The 16,123-nt window shown below is 49.7% G+C and overlaps 2 protein-coding genes across 5 annotated transcripts in view; one reads left to right on the top strand and one right to left on the bottom strand.

Annotated features, from left to right (window-relative positions):
* Positions 1-48: 48 nt before the first annotated feature.
* ZSWIM7 (zinc finger SWIM-type containing 7) lies at positions 49-10,000 on the bottom strand. The gene is made up of 5 exons (XM_043473391.1): positions 9,844-10,000; positions 7,887-7,908; positions 6,897-6,999; positions 2,484-2,588; positions 49-1,217 (listed from the first exon to the last, which is right to left on the bottom strand). Exons 1-5 carry the CDS (start codon positions 9,998-10,000, stop codon positions 1,101-1,103), a joined length of 504 nt encoding a protein of 167 aa, XP_043329326.1. The 3' UTR covers positions 49-1,100.
* TTC19 (tetratricopeptide repeat domain 19) overlaps positions 9,407-16,123 on the top strand; it is a 29,525-nt gene continuing 22,808 nt past the window's right edge. The window contains exons 1-7 of one of the 4 annotated variants that reach the window (XM_043473319.1): positions 10,039-10,261; positions 10,332-10,456; positions 11,824-11,934; positions 12,364-12,402; positions 13,131-13,187; positions 13,490-13,551; positions 15,550-15,644. In XM_043473319.1, coding sequence (XP_043329254.1) covers positions 10,093-10,261; positions 10,332-10,456; positions 11,824-11,934; positions 12,364-12,402; positions 13,131-13,187; positions 13,490-13,551; positions 15,550-15,644 — 658 coding nt within the window. In that variant the 5' untranslated portion in view covers positions 10,039-10,092. Of the gene's footprint in view, positions 9,756-10,038; positions 10,262-10,331; positions 10,457-11,823; positions 11,935-12,363; positions 12,403-13,130; positions 13,188-13,489; positions 13,552-15,549; positions 15,645-16,123 lie in introns of those variants that run through there. The other 3 variants (XM_043473327.1, XM_043473345.1, XM_043473336.1) reach the window with 3 other exon arrangements.

Genomic DNA, 16,123 nt, shown 5'->3' on the forward strand with positions numbered 1-16,123 from the left:
TCACCTACCTTCTGTTCCGTATCCTGAAATAAGTTCACACCCAGGCCCTTTTCCTGAGTTGAGCCTTGACAGGTTTTATTTGCTGCACCATCGCCTAGGAGACAGCTCTGCCAACCACAGAAGCTTGCGCTGTTGTGACCTTTCACACACTGATTCCTTAGCACCTCCTGTTTCAGGGGTACAGGGTTGGGAGTACCTAGGCTCCAAGATCATCCACTTTGCCTGTCTGGTGGCTGGCTCAGCTCCTCCTGCAGTAACCCTGCAAGGACATGAAGCCCCAGAAAGACAGGAAAGCTTGTCCAAGGACCCTGTTCAGCTGTGAACGGTTGTCCCCGAGGGAGGTGCCTGTCCTATCTCAGCTCCGTCTCGTGTTCACTTCCATCACAGCATAGGATGCTCTCTCTCAGGCCAAACGAGTCCCATTCCTCTCCCGCCTCACAGCCTCTGGACATCTGCCTTTTCTCACTCGGCCTGGAACACCCGGGAGCGTCTGGCTGCCTCCCTCACCCGCTTGTTACGAAGCTCAGAAATGCTCCGAGCAGACCTGCACTTCCTTGTTCTAGGTGCTGCCTTTCCAACAGCACAGCCTATTGAAGCAACTGTTTTGGCCTCAACACTGCAAATGTCTGGAGCCTGCTGAAACCAGCAAATTCAACGTCTCTTTATATCTGCTGCTGTTACAGCCACATCCGTGCTCTGACCTTTTACTGCAGAAAGACTTTCTGGGCCCAAGAAGAAGAACTAACGCTTGTGCATCTAAACCATCGTACTGTCTCCTCTCCCATTCTAACCTCTTAAGGACTAGGACTTTGGTTGTTTGAAAATCTAACTCACTGTGGATGCGACTTAGTGTTAGGCTTTGGAGTCTAAGATGCTTGATTACATCTGGAAATTTTTTACCCATGGAGCCTGGAGGCTGGATTTTTCACGAGGGCTTCACGCCATGTACATGTTCTGGGTCTGGAGTCCAGGGCGGAAGGGGACACTAATGTGAAGTCTAGTCCACATCTCCTCTATGTGAAGCGTGCGTGACAGGGCACGTGCATCTCTGGACAGGACTTCTACTTTGAAAGATGGTCAGTGATGCTCCGTCTGCACTTTTATGCTTCCTGTGTCTTCTCCGCTGACAGTATGTCAGTCAGTTGCTTGTCAGAGACACTCAGCTGCTGACAGGTCCTCATGACCTGACTCAGATAAACTGCCAAGAGGTGCTTGCACTAGAATAGACAACACGCAAGCCAGTTAGAAACAGGGAGGGCCAGGCTTCACAGAGCAGGAAAGGAGCGGGGCACACACATCAGGGGCCTGGAACCCACTGCCTAGAACCGCAGACCAAGGTTAGACAGGTGTCTACTTCCTAGCAGTCCGGTGGACAAGGAGGTTTTATCAATACTTGGCCTGCTGTTTGGGGCAACAGTGTAGATCCAGCAGGGACAGGTGAAATCAAGTGAAAACCAAGACAGGCTCTTTATGTCAGTCCTGAATTATACTTCTTTCTTCCTTGCCCTCAGAAAGCTGTTAACAGCAGTGGCTAACGTTCCTCAAGGTACAGCGTTGCTAAGATCATCTCAAAGATTATCTCATTTAAATCTGACAGCCCCCTGGGGGACAGGGTTTATCTTCATTTTACACATCTGCACCGAGTCTACAAAGGGGGACTGACTAGTCCTTAACCACTGGACACCAAGAGCAGGGATGGCAGGACCCTCACTGTCTCGCCTGTCCCTCTCCGAGGCATGATCTGTGCTGGACCTCACACCGTCGGGCACACCACTCGGGCTGCTGAGGGCCCGGCTCCAACCCTGTCATTTTTCAGGTGAGATCACTGAGTGAGGCTCCCTGCCAACGGGAAAACCCACTTGCCACCTGCTTCCTGACAGGTGTGACAACTGTATAAAGAAAGGGGAGCGTGGGGCAGATGCTGTAATTTTCTTCCTTGGCAAGACTGGAAAGATCGCTCTCCACCCTCAGGTGGTAGTGGTTTTCCTGTGGACTCAGGACGGATGTGAGGAGGTCTCGTTCCTGCCTGATGCTCTGGGCTCCTGTGAGATCGGCCGAGGCACCAACATGCTTTGCTGCCCCTGGTGAACGTCAAGCGAGGCTGAGCACCAGGCTGTCCACGGGCAGCGGGAGAAGCGCCTCGTGGCTGGAGGTAGGGGCATGCACTGTTGCCAGCGTCCAGTTTGGCTCATGTTTTTACTGGGCCCGAAAACTGCCCAGGTGCCAACTCTGGGGATTACTTGCTGCCCTCCTGAAGCTTCATCTCTGACCTTTTAAATTAAAACGGGAAACTGGCATAGTTCTAAAAATGCCCCTGTGTTTTGGGAGGGTAAAGCCAGAAGAGATGACTGACTGAAGTCAAGGACAACGAACTACCATCTGTTTCCACACAGAGTAGACCCCACGTAGGGCGCACAGCGAGGCTCCCAGCTCCCCCTGCCCCACCACCGGCTCGGCCGTGGCCGAGGCCCATCCATCCTCACCACAAGGCTGTCCCCCTTCCGCAGCACGGAGAAGGCGAACGCTGGGCACGAGCAGTAGTGGCAAGAAGCCAGACATGTGTACGTTCTCCCGGAGCTTCCAAGCACCTGGAAAGGGGAGGACAGGTGGAGTCAGACCTGGAAAGGTGAGCGGGAAAACCGCTACTGCCCTTGAGTGTACCTTTGTGAGGGTTCGGGGCTGTTCTCCGAGGGCCTACCTGCCCACGGGACTCTCCTGCTGCCTCAGTGCCCTGCCCTTGACAGCTCCACATGCAAAACAGAAGTGTCTCAGGTGGGTTGAACCCTCCACATGAACCACTGTTTTTCTGCCTGGGGATTCAGAGGGTTGACTAGAGAGAGAGAGGAGACGGCTCCCAGCACTGTACTTTGTTGTGTTTCTCAGCCTTTGTAGTTATTTCACAGCATGTGTGTGAATGTCTAAAGCCTCCACCACACTCCTAGCAGGAGTCTGAGGACAGGAAAGGCCCAGTAGGGAGTGGGAAGAACACGTGGAACAGACTCCTGTAACAGGGTGACTCAGCTGCCATGGGAACGGCAAGCCCAGGTCTGCTCGCTCACCTAGCAGGACGGGATTAGGGCACAGACCCGGGAGGGCTGGCAGGAGGCCACATTCAGAGCCAACGGCCTTGCTGTCAGTCAGGAGACACGGGGGACCCTGTGTTTGGAGGGTGGCTGGACAGACCTGGAGGAATGGCTCGTCTCTGTCCTCACTCCCCAGGTGCCGGAGACAGTAAGTGGAGGGCTTTGTTCCTAATGTCCCAGTGGAGTAAAGTTACTATCCCAGGGACCTAGAGACCCCCTGCAGTGGGTCAGGGACAGGGAACTGCCCCTGGGGGATGTGCCCCAGGGCCTTCACGTTTGTTTCAGGCTCTGAGATGACAACCTACATGGAAAAAAGGAATGTCAGTGCCCCTAGAATTGTTTCCTATTTTCCTCACACAGGTAAGACTTCCACTGAAAAACAGCAATGTTGAGTGAGGTGTTGTCTCTCCAGCATTTCGCCTGGTGCAGGCATGTCGCTATGGGTTTTTTTTGCCAAGTCAGGAGGACTCCTTGGGGGCTGCAGGATGACCAGAAATGGCCAGTGACTGGGTAACAGGATGCCAACTGAACCCATTACACATTTCAGCCCCATTACAAACCGGATATTAAGAAAGTCACACCACACGTTTCCAGTCCTGAGGCGCTGACGTGTTGAAACTGGTGAGGGCTGGGGGTGCGAGGAGGAGCTGCCCTTTGCTGAAGGGAGAGCATGAGAGCAGACTGGTTCCCACTCAGTCCCACAAGAAAACCCACCAACGCCTGGCAGGGACACCAACAATTCTTGGGTCTCTAAACCATTACCAATGGTTTCTTCTTCTCTCTTGATTTATGGTTAATTAGGCATAAGCCTATTGGAGAAGGAAATGGCAACCCACTCCAGTGTTCTTGCCTGGAGAATCCCAGGGACGGGGGAGCCTGGTGGGCTGCTGTCTATGGGGTTGCACAGAGTCAGACACGACTGAAGTGACTTAGCAGCAGCAGCAGGCATAAGCCTCTGGGATTCCACACAGACTGCTTCCTCCTTATGGTGGGTCCCCAGCCAATTACCCTCTGCAAGAGGCTGAGTAAGTGCCTGGTCACTCAGGGGTGGGGAGAAGTTCTGCAGAAGTTCCCTGGCTGGGACTCAAAACATGCAGCCGCCCAAGGCGGTGAATACGGTAAAGAGAGTCACTTCTCAGTTGGCTTCTCTATCTAGCAGTGGACGACTAATGAACCTGATAATCGGGCAGAGATCTGAGTCAGATGAGTTTGGAGCTGAAAACTGACCTCAGGGACTGGCTAATTCACCCTTTGTGGAAAAAACCGCCTCCTCTTACAGGAAGTGCTCCAAGCTCATCCACTCGGAGCCAGGAGTGTCAGTCCCAGAGGGGAGCCTTTACAAAAGGAATGCAGGCAGGAGGATAGTCAGACCCAGGCTGGACTTGCCCGCACCGCCCTGGGAGGATCTGCTGCAGCTACAGTGAGGCTCTAAGGAGACGGGCCCACTGGACAGTCATCCACCCACAAGCACAGTTTACTTTATGGCTGCTCCAAGCCCTTAGCATCTGTCACAGTGGTGAATTGTATACGATTCACCGTTCCCTGAGTTTGGTGCCTCTCTTGGAAAGAGGATGTTATGCCCCTGCCCTGATACATACAGGCTGACTATGTGAGCTGCTTTAGCCAGTAAAGTGTGACTGGCCAGGCAGAAACGTTCAACATGGATACCTACGATATCCTGACTTCCCTCTGCTATGAGATACACAGTGTCCCAGATACAGGCTGCTCCATCGCCTGGGATCCTGGGCCACAATGTTCTGGATCAAAGCTGCAATTGGCTTGCAATGGAGATGGACAGGGAGTGACACATCTCTGTAGCTTTCAAATTTAGGGGTCATTGTTACAAATTTAACTTGGCCCCTCCTGACTGACGCAGTCCCCTTCCTAGGAGGACTGAAGTTTATCAAAAAGCGACTCAGGTGACAACATGAGTGTGACTTCAGGGTAATTACCACCAAACCTGGAGGAGGTGAGAATGTTAGAAGGTCGACCTATGGAATGATAACTAGCTGGGTAACAAGGCAACATCTGACTCAACCTTTATCATCTCACAGAACCTCTGAATTAAGCCAAATTCTTTCCATATTACTACATACAGTGAAACCACTGAGGTTAATTGGAGGGTGTCTGTAAGGTTTCTACAACCTCATTTAATTCAAAGTCCAACACAATTCTAAGAATTTTGCATTTTTACGATGAATGAAGCAACATGACATAATACAGAATGTGAATGATGAAAACCAGAACAAGTCACGGTGATCGTGGGAGGAATAATAAGTCAAGAATAACTGAAATATTTCCAACACAGTCTTTGAGATTTTAACTAACAGCAAGATCATGCTTGTGCGGGTCAAGTGTTCTGCTGATATTGGAACTGAGACAAGAGAATCTGAAACTAAAAGACATGGGAAAACTCAGGAGCCCTTTTTGACAAGGATATGTTAGCTACATAAAACCCAAAAATAAACTAGCAAAGAAAATGGAAATCCTTCCTCAGGTACAAACAACATTGCTTAAGAATTCTTAATCTATGATGTTCACCAACAGAAAATTCTAATCAGCCTCTTCTGAGTAAATACAGAAGTTTTAACTGCAGCATTCGGCACTAATCACCCCAGCTTACTTCAGGCAGAAACGCATGAGGACCTCAGGTACAAACAACATTGCTTAAGAATTCTGATTCTTAATCTATGATGTTCACCAACAGAAAATTCTAATCAGCGTCTTCTGAGTAAATACAGAAGTTTTAACTGCAGCATTTGGCACTAATCACCCCACCTTACTTCAGGCAGAAACGCATGAGGACGTGCCAGCTGGCTGCACCACCCTACTGCATGGAAAAGCGAGTTCATGGGCCAAGTCTTCCATGTGCCCGAGAGGCTTTGCTCAGTCCCTTGCTAAAAATGAATCAATACGGTCTCAATTCTGAGACAGTCATCATAAATAAACCAGAACCCAAACGCTCCTCAAAAGTTCTGCCTTTCCTGGTCTTCAACAAGGCCGGGATCTCATACAAGAGCTGATGGCTGCTGCTTCTACCCCTTCCATACACAAAATTTTGGAGACCACTGCCAACATTTTTATTTCATTCACAAGATCCCCTTCTCTGAATCCCAGCTGGCATACCATGTCTAACGTGGCTAAACTTGGGTTTGGGAGGCAGAGAGTCTGGCCCGCTGTTGACACCGAGACAGGCAGGACCAGCTGCCAGCTATACAACCCTGCTGCCGTAGGGGACAGTTCATTTTCTGCATCTCAGTTTTCAGCAAAATAAATATCTTTCCGGGCTTTTGGTGAGAATTAGCAATACATGAAAGTAATTCAGTGTCTGATACGAGTCCGATTTGTACTTTACAAACCTGCCTACCTTAAGGTCCGCTTGAACTAAGGTCCAAGTAAACTGCCCACATTCAGCACAGTGTGGCCTTCGTGAACGCTTCCAACAACAGTTCTGACAGATCGTTTCTATTAGATGAACCTTGACATGTGAAAGGACCTTAAAGTGCATTTTGGCTTTTGCTTGTAAGCAAGAGACAAGGAACAGGGTGATCCCTGTAGTGTCAAATGACAGAAAGGGAAAGTTGGCTGTGACCATCAGATCTGGGCAAAGAGCCTCCCTGGATCATTGCTGGTTCCACACACTGCTCCCAGGTGGGGTTAACAGGCCACATCTATCTGACTCTAACTACTCACACTCTCATTTCACTAAGTTGGGTCAAGTCCTTTCAACCATCCACCAGCTTTCATACAGATTCATGAAAACATCTGTCCTAAGGGGATCTGGTTGAGATTACTCCACCTCTGGGTTTCTACCTGGTAAACACGCCTCCCGCTGGGCGAGGAGATTAAGGTAACAGACTGGCGGTCAACTAGGTCCAAGGCCTGGACGGCTGACGAGCCGAAGACAAATTTCAGCCTGGGAAGGAGAGGAGCCTCAGGTTAGATGATGGACTGAAAGCCACCTCTCTGACTCAACCCGAAAGATTACCATCAGCAGCTTCTGAAAATTTATTTTAATTCAGAAAAAAACGTAATACAGCAAAATCCCACATAATCAACCGGCCAGAATAAATGTTAACATGTTGTTTATAAAGAAGCCTCTTTATATGTCAGAGGCCTTCCTGTTCTTCCTCAATTTCTCCATCCCCAAGGCAACCACACGCATTTCATGTTAATGTTTTTATATTTTACTATACATAGTACATATGTGTATGTGCATACATACACACACATATACATATGGTGATGTTTTTTAAGTTTAAAACATGAACAGTATATTCCGGGCTTTTTGGGCAACTTTTTTTCACATTCAGTGTGCTTCTGAGAATGATGCATATATACATGTCTGCACGTGCACATGTATATACATATATATACACACAAACATTTTAAAATTTAACTTTTGTATAATATTCTAGTGTACGTACATAGTACATTTTATTTCTTAACTACTCTTAGCCTCTTACTCAGGAAACAGGCCTCCCCCAAGCACTGTATGTGTAAGAGTTGTTCAAGGGTCAAATGTCCTTCTCTTTTCATGTGTTAGTAGTGTAAGAGCTACAACTTTTAGAACAATGTTAAAATACAGTGGCACTTAGGACAATAAGGAGTGCCTTGTACTGTCAAGTACAGTGCTGGTTATTCACTTGAGACAGATTTTTAACAATTACATCAATAAAATATTGTTCCTAGCTTAGTAAGAATATTTTCTAAAAATAAGAGTTGGTGTTGAAAGAATTGGCCTTTAAAAACACACATTAGTGGTTTATAAAGAAACCCAAATACAAAAGAATATATACTTACGATAACAGATGCTCATCAGGAACTGTAAAACAGGAATGGAAAGTAAGTGAATTGTGTTAAACCAGTGACCATAGACAAAAACATTTTTAAAAGGCTATTATAGCCAAAAAGACTTCTGTGTAAGATGATGAACCAAACCTATGCATCAAATTTTACTCCTTCCCAATATTCCACTAAACAATAATAAAAGAATTTTCTAAAATGCATAAACTCTCAAGGATGAGGACAGGGAGAAACACAGCTAAGATATGTTGGAAAATTATTTACAAGGTTTGAGAAAACTGAAACTTAAGCTAGCAATAGGACAGCCAAGCAACAACCTGATTTACGCTGCAGACTCTAGTACCCTCACTCCCTAAAAAAAAAAAAAAAAAAACCCTCAAGAAATTGGTGGCACCAGATGGCTCTAAAGTAGGAATGAAGCAGGAGGGCTAAAATAAGACTCTTTGAAAGTAAGTTTACGAAGTTGGAAGGTAGTAGAGTAATACTTTAAGATGTCTGAGGAAATATTTCCAACATATAATTCAATAATACCTTGTCAAACTATCAATTAAGTCTCGGGATAGGAGAATATGTGCTCTATAAAATAAGACAGTAAACTGAGAAAAAGAAAATTGTAGGGTATACTACACATTAAGGCCCAAAGTAGGTGAAGGGAATTCCCGACAGTACTGGTGGGGGCAGATCTCAGGAGAGCAGCCTGGACGCTCTAGGAGAGGAGAATGAGATGGACAGAACAGCTCAGCATCTTGAGTAGAGGATTTAGAACCCTGGTAAGAGTCTGAAGTTGAATTATGGATGTGTGTGTGTTTGTTAGTCACTTAGTCGCGTTCGACTCTTTGCACCCCTATGGACTGTAGCCCGCCAGGCTCCTGTCCATGGAATTCCCCAGGCAGGAATACTGGAGTGGGTTGCCATTTCCTTCTCTAGGGGATCTTCCTGACCCAGGGATCAAACCTGGGTCTCCTGAATTGCTGGCAGATTCTTTACCATCTGAGCTATAAGGAAGTTATTGAATTAGGGATAAACATATAGAAAAGTAAACAACCAAACAAATGCAATCATGACAGTTTTGAGAGAAAGCAAAAAGTTACAGCAAAGAAGTAGTCATCACTTCCTATATGGCTCAGCTGTGACTAGATTTTACATCATCATACAAGTGTAAACTCAGAATACTGATCTAAAGAAAATTATCGTCGAAGGAGGGGGCTCAGGAGAGTGCATGACTTTCTAAGTACAACGATTTCTAAATAGCAGAAAACCGCTCTGAAAAATGTGAACCGGTGACAGTGGTCTTGGTGAGCCCCAAGCCTCAGGGGCGCCCCCTTCAAGACTCAAACTATGCTCTTCACACACAGCCCTTTCTGGCAACCACTGTTTGAGCTGTCAACAGACTGGCTTTTCCCCCAAGCTTTTTGATGTTCGAATACCTGGCTCGCCTCATCTTTTAAGCACATGCACTGCTTTAGATTTAACTGAAATGAGAAAAGTTGGCTTCCTCCTCTCAATTCTTTAAAAACAGTACGTCAAGGTAAATCCTTTTCAAAGTGCAGTCCTTTGCAAACAAACGCCGCCCAAGTGAACCAGCAGGGGCAGTCCTGAGGCCTAACCGACGTATTCGATGGTCATTCAGATGCCGGTGGCGCAGCTCTAAGGAGGATGCGCTCTGAAGCCCCGTGCGCTTGCGGCCAGAGGATGCGGGAGCGTGGTAACAGAGCATCCTCTGCTGGTCACAGGAATAAAGGCACAGCCACAGCGTCCAGACCCCTCAAGTCCTGCGTCTGCAGCCCTGAAACAGTCACTCGTGCACAGAGGTCAGGAGGGGAACCGTTTGGAACGAACACAGACTGCGAGAAGGAAGGGCTACAGGCGAGTAGAGAGGGCGGAGACCTCCCCAGTGGGCCCGGACCCCCGAACCCCGTCCCGCCGGCGCTGCCTCCAGCGCCCCCGCCCGTACTCGGCGCGCCGTCCCGCACCGCCGCCGCCATCTCGCTCAGCAGCTCCTCCACCACGGCTGGCAGCGTGAGAGGCCCAGTCAGAGCCGCCATGACGGGTCCCACGTTCTCCGGGGCGGGGGAAGGGGGAGAGGTGACGTAGTTTGCGTCCCGGCGCATGCTGGCGGCCCGGCCAATCGGCGGGTTTTCGGCGCCAGGGGAGGAACTTCCGGAGGCCGTGGCCGCAGTGCGCAGAGGACGCGCGGTCCGCCATGTACCGGCTTCTGGCTGTGGGCCTGGCCCGAGGCCTGTTGCGGGCGGCGGGACTGCGGGGCCGCTGCCGCCCGGTGCGTCTGCTGCCCGGGCCGCCGGGAGCCCGGGCGCCGCCGTGCCGAGAGGCGCCGCACGGCCGAGGCTCGGGCCTGCTGCCGCTGCTGGCAGGTGAGGGGCGCGGGCCGGCGGGCCGGGCGGGCCGGGCTGAGCGCGGTGACCTCAGCGCCCCTTCCCGCAGCGCTCGCCTGGTCCTCGAGGCCCGCGGCGGCGGAGCAGGAGCGGCGGGGCGCGGGCGGGGCTGCGGCCGGGGACGCCGAGGCCGAGGCCGAGGCCGAGATCATCCAGCTGCTGAAGCGAGCCAAGGTGAGGGGCCGCGGCGTGCCCCCCGACTACGGGGACCCCTGTGGACGGAGTCCTGGGGTCCTCCCGCCGCGCGTCGGGCGCAGGTGGAGGCTGCGCTGCGGACCGCGAGGTTGGCGAGCGCGGGGAGAAGTGCACACAGGCTGAGGGGAGCGGGTCGGGCCTCTTCTTCCTGAACGTTTTCCCCTCTTCCCGGGGTGCCGGGCCTCCTCCTTCGGGCTGACCGTCGCCTCGTGCCCGACGTGTCCGCACCGGTGCCCGCAGACGGCGGGTGCGGCCCGCGTGCCAGCTCCATTTGGAGGCTTCAGCTGACCCAAACGAACCTGTGGTCTTAGGCACCTCCCCGACCCCTTCTCCCAGTACCTCTTCTTTTCTGTAGCCTGCCCCGTTTTCCTGCCTGGACGCTCCATAGTCATTCTGAAAACTTGTACCTAACTACCACCTCCCAGATTCCGAGAACCCAGCAACGAATTTTTGGATTTTGCCACCAAATCCAAAATACTTCTCAAACCTGTCGTGTCTTCTGTGGCTCCTGCTGTCACCCTGGCCACGTTGCCACAGCCTGCAGTCTTGTCTGCCCGGTTGCCCCCCTGCCATCCAGACTAAACAGCAACTGGAGAGATCATTTAAATGTAAATCAGCTGGTGTCATTCCGTGCCCACAAGCCTTGGATGACCCGTCACAGCGTTTGTTGTAGAACCCAGACTCCTTGCCCTGGCCGGTGAGACCTATGGTCCCACCCCATTGCCTCTCTACTTGGCAGTAGCAGTCACCATCCTCGGTTCACATCTGTTCACTTTCATTGTTTGAGTGGTTCTTGAAGATCCGTTTTCTTCAGCCTGGAGCACCTCCGCTCATTCCCTGTTTTCTGTTTGGGTCAATTTCCCCCCACAGTTTCTTACTTGGTTGGCTGTTTCTCTTCCTTTTTACCTCAGTTTAACTGTGGATTCCTTGGGCGGCTTCTCTTGACTCCCATTTGAAGGAAACCCCTTGTTCCTTTCTCTTGCTTTTCTTCACAGCCTGTATCATTGGTTGTGATTGAGCTCACGTGTCCTGCAGGAAGAGCGGAGGAGGATGTAGTGTCAGCAGCTCCCTCATAAGAGCTGGTGAAAGGTGCTCACGATCCCACTGCCTGTGTCTTCAGCCAGTGTGCTATATTATGGCCATGGGGAGCTGCAGGGGAGCCCCTCTCCAGTTGCGATTGCAGACACCTTGCCTTTGCACAACAGGGATTCAATAAATGTTTGAGGAATGAATGACTAGCTTCGCTTTGTGTACTGGGAGACGTAGCGGTACTTGCTCCTGTCTGGCAGTGCATGTCTCTGTTCTTTTCGTGTTTCATTTTCTTTTATTTTGTTTTCTCTTTTCAGTTGTGCATCATGAAAGATGAGCCAGAAGAGGCAGAGCTGATTTTGCATGATGCTCTTCGTCTTGCCCACAAGAGTCACAACACAAAAGCCATCGCTTACACTTATGACCTGGTAACTCCTCTGACCAGTCTGAGCCCCCGACGATGGTGCAGAAGGGCTGTTAGTGCTCCTGATTAGTATTCCTCACCTGCAGGCTGTCTCTCTGGGTTTTGTTTTCACTAAGTTTTCTTTAGCTTTCAATTTTTATTACCCTTGAACTGTCATGTTTAAGAAACCTCAACCCCAGGCTGAAAAGAAACAATTACCGTTAATATTTGTGTTCTCAGTGAAGAGTGGATCTAGATTTGTCATCATCAGAGTCTATGCATGTACTCTCACCCCATTGCTGGACTTTGCTTCTAGCAGATTAGTGACAATTTCTGGGCTGTTTTTTTTTTTAGATAGAAGGTGAAAGCAAAGGGGAGTTTTTAGTGTAAAGATTTTGAAGTAAGTGAAAACACAGTGCTCTAAACTGAAAAACAACTTGTAATCTGCTTTCAGATGGCGAACTTAGCATTTATAAGGGGTCAGCTTGAAAATGTAAGTAAATCATGTTGTAATGTTGTGAATTTGTGAATAGCTAGCCTCAAGGGACCTCTGCACATAAGGGTACAGACTAAGCTGCTGTAACAAAGAGACCCCAAGATAAAGTGACTGAAATAAGAGGGAAGCGTATCCATTTAATGCATTAGTCCAGAGGTGGCTGAACCCTGAAGAGGGGTGGGCACTTCTACCCCATGAAGTGACCCAGGAGCCCAGGTTCCTTCTAAGATGTATTCTCGCCTGAGTACAAGCGCTGGCTCATCTCCAGCTGCGGGCAGGGAGAGGATGGAGGGCCAGCAGCGTCCTTGTGAAGTACGCTGTTGAGGCTGTTCGTGTAAACTGCGTGCATCTCTTGGCCGCAGTCTCGTCATATGATCACACCTGAAATGCAAAGGAAGGACCCTTGACCTGGTGGAAACTGAGGAGAATGTACTTGAAAAGATGGAGAGGAGAGTGACTGTTAGGGCTAGTTTTCAGTCTCTGCCACAGTGGGTTTGGGTGGGAAGTTGATCTCTGAAGCTGGTTCTACACATCACAGAGTAGTTTTCAAGGTACCCAGAGGATGTGGGGTCCCAGTAGTTTAGTCTGTTTTTCCCACACGAGGTTGCCTTTCTCTGTGTATGTGTGTTTTTCAAGGAATGCTGCCTCAGACTAGTACTTAGAAGGCAGGGTCATCTAGATACGGGGCCCAAATAAAAGAAAAAATCTCTTCCTTATGATTTTAGGCAGAAAAACTTTTTAAAGCAACAATGAGTTACCTGCTTGGAGGGGGCATGCAACAGGTAAGGACATTACATAGTATTACACCCTAGCTGAAGCAGTTTTCAAAATAGCCTTGTGTCCTAGAAATTCCACCCAGCCCTCACATGTGTTTGGACCAAGAAGTTGGGATTTTTCCCCCAAGACCAGTATAAAAACTGCCAGTCTTTCACTCATGCAAAAGCATGACACCTGATTCCTCCAAAAGCATCAAAACTATGGCTTTCAGAATGTAGTCAGTCTAGAAATTAATCTGAAATAGGAGGAAATTTTATGAGGAAATTTTATTTGTTATGAACTAACTTCCTTTTTCTTTTACCAACAGGAAGACAATGCAATCATAGAGATCTCCCTAAAGCTGGCCACTATTTACGCTGCTCAGAGTAGGTAAGTAGTCAGAGTCTGGGTGTGGGAGCAGCGTGGAGCAAGGGCTGTGGGTCAGAAACTGACCCTGGAGTGTCACAGTTTTCATCCTACTAATCACCTGGGTATCCACAATCTCGGTTGTCACACTCCTGGTGTCCCGTCCCTCATCTTTGAGATCTTGAGCCTTTTCCAGTCTTGCCCCTCCTGTGTCCATTAGCATGCCCAGTAGGGCCTGTGGCCCTCGTCCCTGTGGTGCACCATGACAGGCCTGGTCATGTGTTCTATTCCTGCTTGAACTGGGAAGTTGTTAGAACCTTAGTTTTGCTCTTCCTAGGAGAGCTGGGAGCAATGCAAGAGTGGCCGGGAGTGGCATATTTTGCTGGTGGAAGTATCAACAAAGCAGGAAGTTAGGTACAGGTTACATAATGAGAGAGTTGCTGTGAGAGGGTGTCAGTGGCTCGTCCGGTGGGTGGTTTGCAAAGGCTGTAGAGGTGATGGGGTGGCTAGGTTGTAGCATGGAGGCAGCGAGGCATGGGATAGAGACCTTTGGACAAGTGGGACAGGAAAGCAGTACTACTTAAGAGTATTGATTAAGAGTCTAGATTCTTACACAGAAGAAAAAGTCTGCCAGGTACCTAGGAAAGGCTTTGGGAAACCTTTTAGATGTGTGCCAAAGGTCAGGGACACAGATAGAGGGGCCTGGAGCATTCACTGTCTAGGTGAAAACTCGGAGGATGTAAGCAGAGGACTCCTGGAGGGTTAATTTGGGGTAAATTTAAGGGAAGGCCTGGCTTCTCCTTAGCCCTTGAGTTGCTGCAGAAATTGGGTACTACAAGTTTTGAATGGTACCTAGCCCAGTGCTGCAGGAGGAGTGCTCACTGCAGCCAGAGACCCTGGCACTGGCACCTGCAGCCCGAGTGGTCCGCTCCTTTGTTCTTCGGGGGAACCGGTCCATCTCCTGGCATTTGGCTGGACACTGGATGGACCAGAGCCTCAGGGCCTCTGACTCCAAGTCTATAGAGAAACTTTGAGGTTGGTTCATGCCAGGGAGCATTGCAGCCGGGTTAGTCTTTCTGGACGGGTTACAGACAGGACCAGATGTTGGTGGGTGTGGATCCCTGGGTTAAGGAGAAGCCCAGAGATGGTAACACTGGACAGTGAGAGATGCCCACGATCTCTCAAGAGGTGAAAGCTGTGCGGTACCTACAATAATTAGCCCATAAGTTCCCCTGCTCAGAGGTGTTCTTTCTTGATGACTGAGAACGTCTTGTGGGCAGCCTCCCCTGCTCCACGCCCTGCTTGGATGAGGTCCCTGCTGCTGTCGAGGTTTGGCTCGGGGAAAGCTGCTCCTCTTCTAAGAACGGAGTAGGGTGAGGTTGTCTGGCCAAGCCCAGCAGAGAGGTAAGCTTGTTTAGTGCCGCTTCCAGTGAGGAGCTGAGAGCCAGAATGGAGGAGCAAAGACCAGGACAGATGGGTGCTTTGTGGTGCTTACTGTGTCTCTTGAGATGCCAGCGGGCAACCCTCTTTCTGTCCAGAGTCGGCCTGCTGGCTGCTTGGGCATCCTCATTGGTGACTCAGGGTCTCCGGACTGGGGCCAAATGCCTTTTAGCACCCTGGTTGGAGCTTCCATTTCTGTAAAAAAAAACTTGCGTTGGAGACCTGCAGCTTGAGGGGAGTGGTGAGCTGATTCACCCCTCGGAAATGGACGAGGTCGGCAGTCAGAATTCTGCGGTGAGCCCAGGCCTCCATTGGCGCTGCTCTTGGGTTGAGCAGGCGTCAGATGCTCTTGCAGGAGGAGCTGGCCCCTCAGCTCTGCTAGTGGGGAGGAGGGAGCGCTGGTTGTGTCAGTTACTGAAACCCCAGCAGCACTCCGAGATGACCCAAAAAACCAAACTTCTTACAGAGGAGAGATTGACACCCCTTAGGGACTTGAAACAGAGTTCCCATCCATCTTAACACTAGATGATGCAAACCTGAGCTGGAAGACGGGACAGCTGATTGATCTTCTTTGCTTTACAGACAGGAACTGGCTCTTGCTGGCTATGAATTCTGCATTTCAACTCTTGAGGAGAAAATTGAACGAGAAAGGGAATTATCAGAAGACGTTGTGTCAGGTAGGAAACCTGGCTACTTTTTTTGGCCTTCCTTTGCCGCAGAGGGCTTTGCTGTCAGGCTGCAGTACAGGACACAGAAAGTGTGTCAATCAGGGAAGGGGAAATGACTTGTTTTGTTAACTGGCTGTTTCTAAGGTCTCAGAGGGTTTCGAGTAAGATTTTCTTTAAATGACTTGATCACTGGTTTGCTTTGTTTTGTTTTTAACCCCATGGTGACGTGTTCATAGTATGTCGTTGACTTATATAGAATCTCTGGAAAACTCGGGCAGAAGGGATGTGTTTTCTCTGGTCTGTTGGCTCAGCTGCGGTCATAGTACAGATTAAGTCGCTTAGCTCCCGGTGTCCACGAGGGTGTGAGAGAGGAGTGCAGAGTGTGTCTATCCCTCATCGTGGAGGGGAGGGTGTGACGTGTGGGGTGGGCAGGGGGCTCTGGCTCTCAGCCATTGCAGTGTCTTTTTTTTTTTTTTTTTTAATTGAAG

This window comes from Cervus canadensis, chromosome 1 (assembly GCF_019320065.1).
Source record: "Cervus canadensis isolate Bull #8, Minnesota chromosome 1, ASM1932006v1, whole genome shotgun sequence".
Taxonomy (NCBI): Eukaryota; Metazoa; Chordata; class Mammalia; order Artiodactyla; family Cervidae; genus Cervus; species Cervus canadensis.

What these genes read in the sequence shown, in the direction of transcription:
- ZSWIM7 (XM_043473391.1), bottom strand. Translation starts at nt 10,000, where the DNA reads ATGCGCCGGGACGCAAACTACGTCACCTCTCCCCCTTCCCCCGCCCCG. An exon ending in GGTGCGGGACGGCGCGCCGA is followed by an intron (nt 7,909 to 9,843) that starts GTACGGGCGGGG and finishes CCTGTTTTACAG; the next exon opens with TTCCTGATGAGCATCTGTTA. An exon ending in GGAAGGGGGACAGCCTTGTG is followed by an intron (nt 1,218 to 2,483) that starts GTGAGGATGGAT and finishes TGTCTATTCTAG; the next exon opens with TGCAAGCACCTCTTGGCAGT.